At 44.4% G+C, this 13188-nt stretch overlaps 1 protein-coding gene across 1 annotated transcript in view; it reads left to right on the forward strand.

The window, feature by feature from the left end:
• LOC141091679 (uncharacterized) overlaps window positions 1-7876 on the forward strand; it is a 32398-nt gene extending 24522 nt beyond the window's left edge. The window contains exon 5 of the mRNA XM_073577374.1: window positions 6970-7876. Within this exon, the coding sequence (XP_073433475.1) occupies window positions 6970-7077 (108 nt within the window). The 3' untranslated portion in view covers window positions 7078-7876. The remainder of the gene's footprint in view (window positions 1-6969) is intronic.
• Window positions 7877-13188: the final 5312 nt, after the last annotated feature.

Below are 13188 nucleotides of genomic sequence, written 5' to 3' on the forward strand. Positions count from 1 at the left end.
AAAATTTATGTATTTTTATTTTTTTCCATTTTAAAAATTACAAAAAGGAATGTAGGTTGATACAAAAGTTTGTGAACCCTTGGAGATTTGTGTGCTCAGATAACTTTGACCAAGGTTTCAGACCTTAATTAGCCTGTTAGGCTTATATCTTGTTCACTGTCATCGTAAGGAAAGGCCAAGTGATACAAATTTCTCAGCTTTATAAAAACCCAACCTCCTCTAACCTTGTGCCAAAAACCAGCAGCCATGGGTTTTTCTAAGCAGCTGCCGAGCACTCTGAAAATTAAAATGATGGAATCCCTCAAAGCAGGAGAAGGCTATAAGAAAATAAAGCGTTTTCATGTTGCTTTTTCCTCAGTTTGAAATGTAATTAAGAAATTGCCATTAACAGGAACAGTGGAGGTCAAGATAAGGTCTGGAAGACCAAGCAAAATTTTAGTGAGAGCTGCTCATAGGATTGCTACAGAGGCAAATCAGAACCTCCGCTGGACTGCAAAAAACTTTCAGAAAGATTTGGCAGACTATGGAGTTGTAGTACATTGTTTTATTGTTCAGAGACACCTGCACAAATATGGCCTTCATGGAAGAGTCATCAGAAGAAAACCTCTCCTGTGTCCGCACCATAAATTTAAGCAACATAAGTATGAAAAAGAACATCTACGTAAACAAGTCTGATGCATTTTGGAAATCAGTCCTGTGGACCAAAGAAGGTAAAATACATTTCTTGGGCCACAATGATCAAAGGTATGTGTGGAGAAAAAGAGCACAGAATTTCAGGAAAAAAACATCTCATCAACCATTAAGCATGGTGGTGGATCAATCATGATTTGAAGTTGTTTTACAGCCAATGGCAAGGTGAACATTTCACAGATATAGGGAAGAATGGATTCAATGACATTTCACCAAATTCTTGATGCAAACATAACACCATCTGTAAAAAAGCTGAAGAGGATGAGGATGAGGATGGCAGCTACAAATGGATAATGATCCTAAACACACGTCACAATCCACAATAGACGACCTAAAAAGTCGCAAGCTGAAGGTCTTACAATGGCCCTCACGGTCCTCTGATGTGAACATCATTGATAATCTGTGTCTAGAACTCAAAATAGCAGAGGATGAAAGGTGACTCAGGAATCTCACAGAACGGAAGAAATTCTCCAAGGAAGAATGGAGGAAAATCCCTCAAACAAGAGCTGAAAGACTCTCGTCTGGCTACAAAAAGCGTTTACAAGCTGTGATACTAGCAAAAGGGGGAGCTACTAGGTTCTAACCATGAATATACCAAAATTAGTCCATGAATATATATGATCTGGCACTTGTCAGTAAATGTCACAACACACAATTTACGGACTTATATATTATAACTAGCCAAAAAAATGAAGAGATCCAGTAAAAAGTTAAAAATATCACATTTTATTAATATACATTAAAAAAAGAGTTAAAACTAACATGCCCAGTAGGAGGCGCTCAACCGCCTAACAGCAATGAAGTCACAAAACAATGCCGTAGTCGATATGTAGGTAAATCATGAGGAAAAATACTTGAATATAAACCGTTTATAAAAGGAATACAACACTTCCAAGTATAGATAGTACCTCAAAAAGGCTATATACTAAAGGTACTGTCACACTTAGCGATGTACCAGCGATCCCGACCAGGATATGACGCGGTCAGGATCGCTGGTACATCGCTAAGTGGTCGCTAGTGAGCTGCCACACTGGCAGATCTCACCAGCGACATCGCTGGGGACGGGGGTCGCTACTTACCTGTCACACCAGGCGATCCTGCGTCCTCCCGCCCGGCTCCACGCGTCGCTCGTCGTCACAGCAGGAAGCGCCGCAGGAAGCTGACGACGAGAAACAGTCCTGGACGTTCTCGCGCGATCACCGATTAGCAGTGGGGGAGCGGGTCGGAGGTAAGTATCAGACACAGCGATGTCGCTACCAATATCGCTATAACGTCACAAGTTATAGCGATATTGCTAGCGATATCTCTTAGTGTGACATGCCCTTAAGTGAGAGGGTTAATAGAATTATGATCACAGTGGTAGCATGACAAAAAATGTCTAAGTACATGTGGTTGTCAAGACCCTAAACTACACTACAATGTAGCCAAAGAGAGTAAAGAAATTTTTCAATCAAACGGTAACTATACCTGAAGTATACGGGCATGTCTGAATGGCACGGCCTCCTCCACCCCAATGCGCGTTTCGCACCAGCTTCTTCTGGGGCGTATGGACTACGGCATTGTTTTGTGACTTCATTGCTGTTAGGCGGTTGAGTGCCTCTTACTGGGCATTTGTTATTTTTAACTCTTTTTTTAATGTATATTAATAAAATCTTTAATCTTTATTTTTTATAATCTTTATTTTTTATATAGATAAGTTAAAATGTGATCTTTTTAACTTTCTACTGGATCTCTTCATTTTGTTTGGCTCATTATAATATAAGGCTGTGGGCCCACGTAGCGTTTTAAAACGCTCACAAAAAACCGGACTCCTTCCCAGAAATCGCGCGGTTTTTTCCACGCGATTTCACCGCAATTTTACCGCGATTATTATCGCGATTTTGCCGCGATTTTCGCGTGCGATATTCAAGCACTTTCCAAGCGATTTGAAGCATCGCTTGGAAAGTGATTGACAGGTTGGTCACACTCGTCAAACATAGTGTTTGACAAGTGTGACCAGGTTTTTACTATTGAGGCTGCCTATGCGGTATCAATAGTAAAAGATAGGATGTTAAAATGCTAAAAAAAATAAAAAAATCGGGGTATATTTACCTTCCGGCGTCCCACGCTGCATTCCCGGGCCTCAGCGTTCCCAGTAAGCCTTGCGAGACCTGTGATGACGTAGTCTCGCGTTGCTATAGCGATCTCGCGAGACCGCTAGAGTCACGCGAGACTACGTCATCACTGGACCGTGCCGCAAGGCATTACTGGGAACTGTCATGATCTGACAGTTTTAAATTGGCCAAAGTGAATTTTTTTTACTTTGTCAAGTGCAATGTGTGACGTGATTGCCCCCGGTGGCCATTAGAATTATCACACGTGGTGTCTTTCATTCTAAGTTGCCCAGTGGTAGGTTTAATTGTAATTATAAATCAGGTGTGAGGCTCTATAAATGAGTCTCAGGGTATTCAATCATTGTTGGTGATAGTTGTTCATTTGCAAACAACCTTGGTGGTGGAAGGAGCTGGAGAGATTGCTCAGCTCAATCTGAGTTCCTGATGTGGAAGGAGTCACCGAAGGGAGTTTTTTGCAGCGCTTACTGAACTTGGTGGCAGCTATTCAGGAGGAAGGCTGCAGTCGGTTGCTGGACTCTGTGCTGGAGCATTTGCACAGAGAGAGCTAAGTTTTCTATTTCCCCTGTTTGTGACTTTCCTTATGTGTGATCTAGTGCAGTGGTGGGATTAGTTTCCGCACCGGCCAATGCCCTAGCGAGGGACTAGGTTCAGGGCGAGTCAGGGCATAAGGTTCGCGTGCGGCGACAGGTGCGGAGCCTGTTTAGGGAACGTAAGGAGTGCAGGGACGCTTCCTCAGGGGAGCTTAGGAGGTCTCCACTTCCCTATTTCCTATTACAGGGCCCACCACTGTAATTGTTCCTGTGTTTCCCCTTATTATTTAAATTCGCCAGCTGGAGGCGGGGTATCCGGCTGCACGTTCCGGTATTATTTAAATTCGCCCCGCTGGAGGCGCTGTATCCAGGGTCACGTGTGTCATACATTCGCCCTGCTGGAGGCGCTGTGTCCAGTCACACGTTGATCATTACAGGAACGCTGAGGCCGGGAATGCAGCGCGGGACATCGGAAGGTAAATATACCCCGATTTTTAATTCTTTTTTTTACAGGGGTATGGTACCCAGGGCCTGGAGGACAGTCTCCTCTCCTCCACACCGTGGGTACCAACCGCACATGAGACGTTTAACTTCCCGCATGGTGGGCATAGCCACATGCGGGAAGTAAGCGATTCTCATGCATTCCTATGGGTGCGGAATCGCGGCAATTCTTTGCGATTCCGCACAAAAGAATGAGCATGCTGCGATTTTTTCCGCGATGCGATTCCGCCGCGGGAAAAAGCGCAGCATTAGCACAGCATGTGCGGAATGCCATAGGAATGCATGGGGGCGTTCTGTACATGATTTTTAAGCGTTTTCGCGCCGAAAATTGCAGCAAAAACGCTTAAAAATCGCTACGTGGGCACACAGCCTAAAAGTCCGAAAATTGTGTGTTGTGATATAGGTACTAACCATGCAGGGTGCACAAACGTTTGCATCAGCCCATTTTCCTATTTGTCATTTTTAAAATGTAAAAAGATGAAATATATATATATATATATATATTTTCCCCTAAAATACAAACGAAATGTGTCATATGTAAATTTAGGCCTTTTAGAGATCATTTAACCCCTTTCTGCCATATGACGTACTATCCCGTCCATGTGCCCTGGGACTTAATTCCCAAGGACGGGATAGTACGTCATAGCGGGTACCGGGGGGTATAGGAGAGAAGTGCGCAGGGAGGGGGCTTCTCTGCGGCCCCCGGAGCGATGCGATGTGCTGCGCTGCTCCGAGGGTCCTCCTCCCTGCAGGACCCATCATCCAATATGGCCATGGGGTCCTTTGGGGGCCTGCAGGGAGGCGGCTTCCTCACTGCCTGCTGAAACCAGGCATGAGGAAGCCTTGTTCAGCGCCTGTCAGATCGCCGATCTGACAGAGTGCTGTCTAAACTGTCAGATTGGCGATCTGACATTTTATAGTGATGTCCCCCCTGGGAGAAAGTAATAAAGTTTAAAAAAAAGTGTAAAAATAATTTATTAAAAAAAACGCTAAATAAATTAAAAAAAAAAATATTCCCCAATAAATTCATTTTATTGGAAATAAAAAAACCAAAACAATAAAAGTACACATACTTAGTATCGCCGTGTCCATAACGACCTATAAAACTGTGCCACTAGTTAACCCCTTAAAAAAAGAAGCAAAAAACAATTCTTTATCATCATACCGCCGAACAAAAAGTGTAATAACGTGCGATCAAAAAGACGCATATAAATATACATGGTACCGCTGAAAACGTCATCTTGTCCCGCAAAAAACGAGCCGCCACACAGCATCATCAGCGAAAAATTTAAAAAGTTATAGCTCGCAGAATAAAGCGATGCAAAAATAATAATTTTTTTATATAAAATAGTTTTCATTGCATAAAAGCGACAAAACATAAAAAACGACCTAAATGAGGTATCGCTGTAACCGTACCGACCCGAAGAATAAAGCCGCTTTATCAATTTTACCGCACGCGGATCAGTGTAAACGCACCCCCCCAAAAGAAATTCATGAAACGCCGGTTTTTGTACATTCTGCGTCCCAAAAATCGGAATAAAAAGCGATCAAAAGATGTCACGTGCCCGAAAATGGTACCAATAAAAACATCAATTCGTCCCGCAAAAACTAAGACCTCACGTGACTCGGTGGGTCAAAATATGAAAAAATTATAGCTCTCAATATGTGGTGATGCAAAAACTATTTTTACAATAAAAAGTGTCTTTTAGCGTGTGACAGCTGCCAAACATAAAAACCGCCATAAATAGTAAATCAAACCCCCCGTTATCACCCCCTTAGTTAGGGAAAAATAATAAAATAAAAAAAAATATTTATTTCCATTTTCCCATTAGGGTTAGGGCTGAGATTAGGGCTAGGGTGTGTTGGGGTTCGGGTTAGAGTTAGAATTGGGGGTTTCCACTGTTTTGGTGCATCAGGGGCTCTCCAAATGCAACATGGCGTCTGATCTCAATTCCAGCCAAAAAAAGTCAAATGGCGCTGCTTCCCTTCCGAGCTCTGCCATGTGCCCAAATAGTAATTTACACCCATATATCGGGTATCAGCGTACTCAGGACAAACTGCACAATACATTTTGCAGTCCAATTTCTCCTGTTACCTTTGGTAAAATAAAAAAAATTGAACCTGAAGTATTTTTTTTGTGAAAAAAGTTAAATGTTCATTTTTTTTTAAACATTCAAAAAAATTCCTGTGAAGCACCTAATGGGTTAATAAACTTCTTGAATGTGGTTTTGAGCACCTTAAGGGGTGCAGTTTTTAGAATGGTGTCACTTTTGGGTATTTTCTATCATATAGACCCCTCAAAGTGGCTTCAAATGTGATGTGGTCCCTAAAAATAAAATGGTGTTGTAAAAATGAGAAATCGCTGGTCAACTTTTAACCCTTATAACTTCCTAACAAAAAAAAACGTTGGTTCCCAAATTGTGCTGATGTAAAGTAAACATGTGGGAAATGTTATTTATTAAGTTTTTTGTGTGCCGTATCTCTGTGATTTAAGGGCATAAAAATTCAAGGTTGGAAAATTGCGGAATTTTCAAAATTTTTGCCAAATTTCCATTTTTTCACAAATAAAAGCAAGCTATATGAATGAAATTTTACCACTAACATGAAGGACAATATGTCACGAGAAAACAGTGTCAGAATCACTGGGATCCATGAGTTATAACCTCATAAAGGGACAGTGGTCAGAATTGCAAAAATTGGTCCGGTCATGAACGTGCAAACCACCCTTGGGGGTAAAGGGGTTAATCTTCAACCTGTTTAACTGTTCACAATAACAGTAATTTTAACGAGGGGTGCAAAAACTTTTACATGCCACTGTACCTCAACTCTTGACCTTACTATGTGGTGCCCGCACTTGCATCACTGTGGGGCTTGCGCTGCATTATCATAGTAGCAGTAATTGGACCATCGATTGGGCTACACTTCCTGTTAGGGAATACCATGAGATGATAGTTCTCTATTTTCGCGGACACACGTCTTATAGTTTTGGTAGTGGCACTTTGAGCAGATAGAGCTAGGTAGTGTATTTGGAAGCTGCAATAACTGTGCCGACCACCAGGAGGCAGTGTACCCTAGGATAAGATCTCGCCTATCACTGTGATATAAAGTCCTAATGGCGAACCTTCGCTCCACAGACTTGTCTCATCCTTGATCAGGAGATTCCGGCAGAAGATGTGACTGTGTCCTGGGTTCAGCAGAAGATGTTCCTGCCGTGCGTCACCGTCATGGAAATCGGATTTTAGGTTGCTCCACACCATTCGCTAGATAGTCATCTGCTAGTCAAGACATAGTCCAGACCGACCGGAGATACGCAGCTCATTTGGCCGTTTTAGGACTGGGTGTAGGTCAAACAGGTCACACTTCTCGTGGGATATGTAGTTATTGTAAATACCTCTTAAAAAAAAAGTAGAAAGAAATATAATAAAGCAGAAACGACTACAGAGAATCGGATAGCTAATAAAAAATGCTACGTTTTCTGGGACTCTAATATTTAGGATTGGCGATCATTGTCTCTTATGCCCCCATTCATCACTGTTTTTACACTTTTTTCCTTGAGTAAAAAGAAAAGATAAAATGGTAAAAACAAGTGAAAAATGCAAAAAAAAAAAGGCAATAAGACAGAAAAAGGGGCACGATTCACTATCTGCATTTCAGACACTTTTCTTGTTTAATTTGTTTACATTTTTGCAGCAAAATCTTCAACAATTGCTCACGTGGTTGATGATTTGTGATTCGCATATTCCACTAAAATAATCGAACAGCCGCTCAAAAATAAATCTACATATAATTTAATTGGATATATAATAATAAAATGCATAAAATAAGTGAAAAGCAAAACAAAATCAAAAGCATCAGATAAAAGGGGGCAACATTCACGGCCAGTACGGAATCTGTATACAGTAAAGGTTAGACTTGGAGAACATGATCTCATGTGGGATCTCTACATAAAAGGTCTATATAAGACCGAATAATAAGTGGTATTCTGGATGAGGTGAGGAGGAAAGACCCCGGCGTCTCATGGTAAATAAATATTACACCAAAGGTTTGATTTTCCATTGATATAACAGCAGTATCAATGTAAATGTATCATGTATATAACTAGACTAATCAGTGACCACCAAAACTGGGACGCACGTTTCGCCTTGGTTTTCTCAGGGGGTAATTTTAGTAAAGATGAAGTCATTAATTAAACTACATCTAACTAACAAAGAAGATGGAGATAGTATCAGGTGGAGGATTCGATTGAATGACCAGTGAATGGCATACTAACCTGAGCTCTATACTATGCACCCCGGAAATTATTATTATTATTATTATTATTATTTATTGTTATAGCGCCATTTATTCCATGGCGCTTTACATGTGAGGGGGGTATACATAAAAACAAGTACAATAATCTTAAACAATACAAGTCATAACTGGTACAGGAGGAGAGAGGACCCTGCCCGCGAGGGCTCACAATCTTCAAGGGATGGGTGATAATACAGTAGGCGAGGGTAGAGCTGGTCGTGCAGCGGTTTGATCGATCGGTGGTTACTGCAGGTTATAGGCTTGTCGGAAGAGGTGGGTCTTCAGGCTCTTTTTGAAGGTTTCGATGGTAGGTGAGAGTCTGATATGTTGTGGTAGAGAGTTCCAGAGTAGGGGTGATGCGCGAGAGAAATCTTGTATGCGATTGTGGGAAGAGGAGATAAGAGGGGAGTAGAGAAGGAGATCTTGTGAGGATCGGAGGTTGCGTGCAGGAAAGTACCGGGAGACGAGGTCACAGATGTATGGAGGAGACAAGTTGTGGATGGCTTTGTATGTCATGGTTAGGGTTTTGTAATGGAGTCTCTGGGCAATTGGGAGCCAGTGAAGGGATTGACAGAGGGGAGAAGCTGGGGAATAGCGGGGGGACAGGTGGATTAGTCGGGCAGCAGAGTTTAGAATAGATTGGAGGGGTGCGAGAGTGTTTGAGGGGAGGCCGCAGAGCATGAGGTTGCAGTAGTCAAGGCGAGAGATGATGAGGGCATGGACTAGGGTTTTTGCAGATTCTTGGGTGAGGAATGAACGGATGCGTGAAATATTTTTGAGTTGAAGTCGGCAGGAAGTGGAAAGGGTTTGGATATGTGGTTTGAAGGAGAGATCAGCATCAAGGATTACTCCGAGGCAGCGAGCTTGTGGGACTGGGGAGAGTGGGCAGTCATTTACTGTAATTGATAGGTTCGTAGGGGGCGTCACGTGAGATGGGGGAAAGATGATGAATTCTGTTTTGTCCATGTTGAGTTTCAGATATCTAGTGGAGAAGAAGGATGAAATAGTGGACAGACATTGAGGGATTCTGGTTAGTAGGGAGGTGATATCTGGTCCAGAGATGTAGATCTGTGTGTCATCAGCATAAAGATGATACTGAAAGCCATGAGATTCTATGAGCTGTCCCAGGCCAAAGGTGTAAATAGAGAACAGCAGGGGCCCTAGGACTGAACCTTGTGGGACTCCGACAGATAGGGGGCGAGGTGAGGAGGTGGTGTGTGAGTGGGAGACGCTGAATGTCCGGTCTGTTAGGTATGATGAGATCCAGGAGAGGGCCAAGTCTGTGATGCCGAGGGATGAGAGGGTCTGTAATAATAGGGAATGGTCCACTGTGTCAAAGGCAGCCGACAGGTCCAGGAGGAGGAGGACAGAGTAGTGTCGCTTGCTCTTGGCAGTTAAGAGGTCATTGGTGACCTTAGTAAGGGCAGTTTCAGTGGAGTGGTGTGACCGGAAGCCAGATTGTAAGCGGTCGAAGAGGGAGCAAGAAGAGAGATGGGAGGACAGTTCAAGGTAGACGTGTTGTTCCAGTAGCTTGGAGGCGTATGGGAGAAGTGATATAGGGCGATAGCTAGATACAGAGGATGGGTCAAGAGAGGGCTTTTTGAGGATAGGTGTGATGGAGGCATGTTTAAAGCTTGAGGGGAAAACACCAGTTGTTAGTGATAGGTTGAAGAGATGGGTTAGGGTTGGGATGAAGACTGTGGTGAGGTTTGGGATGAAGTGGGATGGGATTGGGTCGAGTGCACAGGTGGTGAGATGTGATCTTGAGAGTAGAGTGGAGAGTCGATCTTCTGTAATGGTGGAGAAGTTGGTTTTGAAGGTGGAGGGCTGGGAAGTCGGGAGGAAGGGCTCTGGGGGTTGTTGACCAAAACTGTCCCTGATGTTATCAATTTTCTGCTTGAAAAATGAGGCAAAGTCTTCAGCTGAGATGAGTGGGGAGGGAGGAGGTGCTGGGGGGCGGAGGAGAGAATTGAAGGTGTTGAATAACTGTTTAGGGTTGTGAGACAGGGAGGATATGAGAGATGAGAAGTAGGTTTGTTTAGCTGTGGCGAGTGTGGTCTTGAAAGTAGTGAGGGACTGTTTGAATGCAATGAAATGCTCGTTGGAGTGGGATCTTTTCCATCTGCGCTCAGCAGCCCTGGAAGCTCGCCTCAGCTCTTTGGTCAGGCTGGTGTGCCAGGGCTGTCTGTTGATTTTGCGAGTTTTGGTATGTGTAAGTGGGGCAGCGGATTCCAAAGCTACAGCTATTGTGGTGTTATATAGAGCGGCAGCGTCATCCGCATTGTGTAAGGAACTTATATCTGTAAGAGGGAGGAGGGATTCGGAGAATGAGTGTAGGTCAAGGTGTTTAAGATTCCTGCGAGGGTGTGAAAGTTTGTGGGGTGGGGATTGTAGACATGGAGTGAAGAGGGAAGAGAATGTGAGCAGGTTGTGGTCAGAGAGAGGAAGAGGTGAGTTAGAGAGGTTAGATAGGGAGCAGAGGCGGGTGAAGATGAGGTCCAGTGTGTGGCCATCTTTGTGGGTGGCTGTAGAAGACCATTGAGTGAGGCCGAAGGAGGAAGTGAGAGATAGAAGTTTAGTGGCAGCTGAGAGGGAAGTGTCAATGGGGATGTTGAAGTCGCCCATGATGATAGTGGGGATGTCCGCGGAAAGGAAATGAAGTAACCAGGTGGTGAAGTGGTCAAAGAAGGTGGTGGCTGGCCCTGGGGGGCGGTAGATGACAGCCAGTTGGAGGTTGGAGGGGGAGTAGATGCGCACAGAGTGCACCTCAAAGGAAGGGAGGGTAACAGAGGGTGGCAGTGGGATTGGGGTGAAGGAGCAGGTATCTGACAGGAGAAAACCAACTCCTCCACCATGTTTGCTGCTGGGGCGGGGGGTGTGAGAAAGGTGGAAGCCGCCATACGAAAGTGCAGCAGGAGAGGCTGTGTCAGAAGGGGTGAGCCAGGTTTCGGTGATGGCTAGGAAGGAGAGTTTGGTAGTAACAAAAAGATCATGGATGTAGGAAAGCTTGTTGCAGACAGAGCGAGCGTTCCACAGAGCTCCTGTTAGTGGGACTGGGGAAGCGGGGGCTGGGTGAATGGGTATAAGGTTGGAGAGGTTACGGAAGGTTGTGATAGAGCGTGGATGGGAGGTAGAAATGACTGTGGGAATGTGGTGAGGAGGACCAGGATTTGGAGAGATATCACCAGCAGTGAGAAGGAGCAGAGAAAGTGTTAGCAGGTGGGAGCAGGAGAGGGCATGAGGGGGCTGTCTGTGTTTGGAGACAGAGGATTGTATGTTAAGGAACAGTTTTGAGGCGGAGGTGAGGTGGATGGGGAGGATTGAAGAAGAGATGAACAGTTCCTTACTAGGAGTAGGGATTAGGGGAATTAGCAGAAAGTGAAGGAGTATTGGGGTGAAAGTGAAAACAAACAGAAACATTGTTTACAGTGACTGTGTCCAGTTACCTTCAGTTCCCTTCTGGTTCAATTCTGGTTTTAATTCTTAAATTAATCTTCACACTTCTAGCACACACTTATAGCAATCACAATGCAGACTGAAGTCTATGCAGACTTGTGCTCTGCAATATATGTACAACTAAGTGCAGTCAGGTGTGAAGCAGAGAGGAGTGGTCTCTGCTCATCTTGGCCAGACAATTAAGAGTGGACCAGATGTATATGATCAAGCCAGAGTAAACAAGGTCATAAATAACACTGGGGTAAGCTGGGGTTAGCTGAAAGACATACCATGTGAATGCTAGGTGCAGAGGCAAGTCTATGTGCAAAGCTGGGTGACGCACTGTGTGTCCTTCATAGACAGACAGCAGGAGAGCAGGAGAGCTGGGTGGATGGACATACCATGTGAATGCTAGGTGCAGAGGCAAGTCTATGTGCAAAGCTGGGTGACGCACTGTGTGTCCTTCATAGACAGACAGCAGGAGAGCAGGAGAGCTGGGTGGATGGACATACCATGTGAATGCTAGGTGCAGAGGCAAGTCTATGTGCAAAGCTGGGTGACGCACTGTGTGTCCTTCATAGACAGACAGCAGGAGAGCAGGAGAGCTGGGTGGATGGACATACCATGTGAATGCTAGGTGCAGAGGCAAGTCTATGTGCAAAGCTGGGTGACGCACTGTGTGTCCTTCATAGACAGACAGCAGGAGAGCAGGAGAGCTGGGTGGATGGACATACCTGTCGGAAGAATAGAGATGCTTGTTAGAGTGCGATGGTGGCAGGTAGCAGGGCACAGTCTGTATTCATCCTTCTGGTTTTAATTCTTAAATTAATCTTCACACTTCTAGCACACACTTATAGCAATCACAATGCAGACTGAACGATATCTCTCCAGGCGAAACGCAGGTTATAGTAATGGACTATTCGTTTCACTGTGGAGCATGTCTCATGGAAATGATGTGTGCGCTCAAAGTTTGAGCCCCGTGATGTACATCAGGTCAGATGAGTGCAGGTCCACAGCAGATGGTAGGGAAGAGAAGGTAAAGAATTCGACCGGAATGTATACCGACAAGAGATGATGTCTGCCTTACAAACGAGAGTGGCGCACAAACAATAGATAGTAAGGAAAATAATATGCGTTCCAGGGATGGAGGGCATGGGCTTGGACAACGGGTTTGGATATAAAAGACTGCAATGAGGAGTCCACATATCTATGAAGTGATAAAATAATATGAAAATGATAAAAACAATGAAAAGACCTTATAAATAATGTACAAAAAGGTAAACTAATGTGCAGTATATACATATGAAATAGATAAATATATTGTTATGAAACCTAGAGTGGACCCACTGGATCACAGTGCCGACGGATCCCGGGCGAGCTGGCCAGGTAGAACCAGCCCTATACAGGGACCGTTAGGGGCAGGCCCAGGTGGAAGGAATACCTCAATAGCTAGTGCCAGAGAGGCGGCTCAAAGACAACGAGGAGAAATAGGGGAACTCACCGAGAACGAAAAGGAGCAGAGCAGCCGCAGAGAGACACGGGGTCCTGGACAATGCCGAGTTCACAGAGGGTGTGAGATCCTGGATAGAGCAGAGCATGCACTGAAAGACATACAGGGACAGAGCGGA

The sequence above is a fragment of the Dendrobates tinctorius genome, unplaced genomic scaffold (assembly GCF_039654945.1).
Source record: "Dendrobates tinctorius isolate UK_male_01 unplaced genomic scaffold, ASM3965494v1 ptg000055l, whole genome shotgun sequence".
In the NCBI taxonomy this organism is placed as follows: Eukaryota; Metazoa; Chordata; class Amphibia; order Anura; family Dendrobatidae; genus Dendrobates; species Dendrobates tinctorius.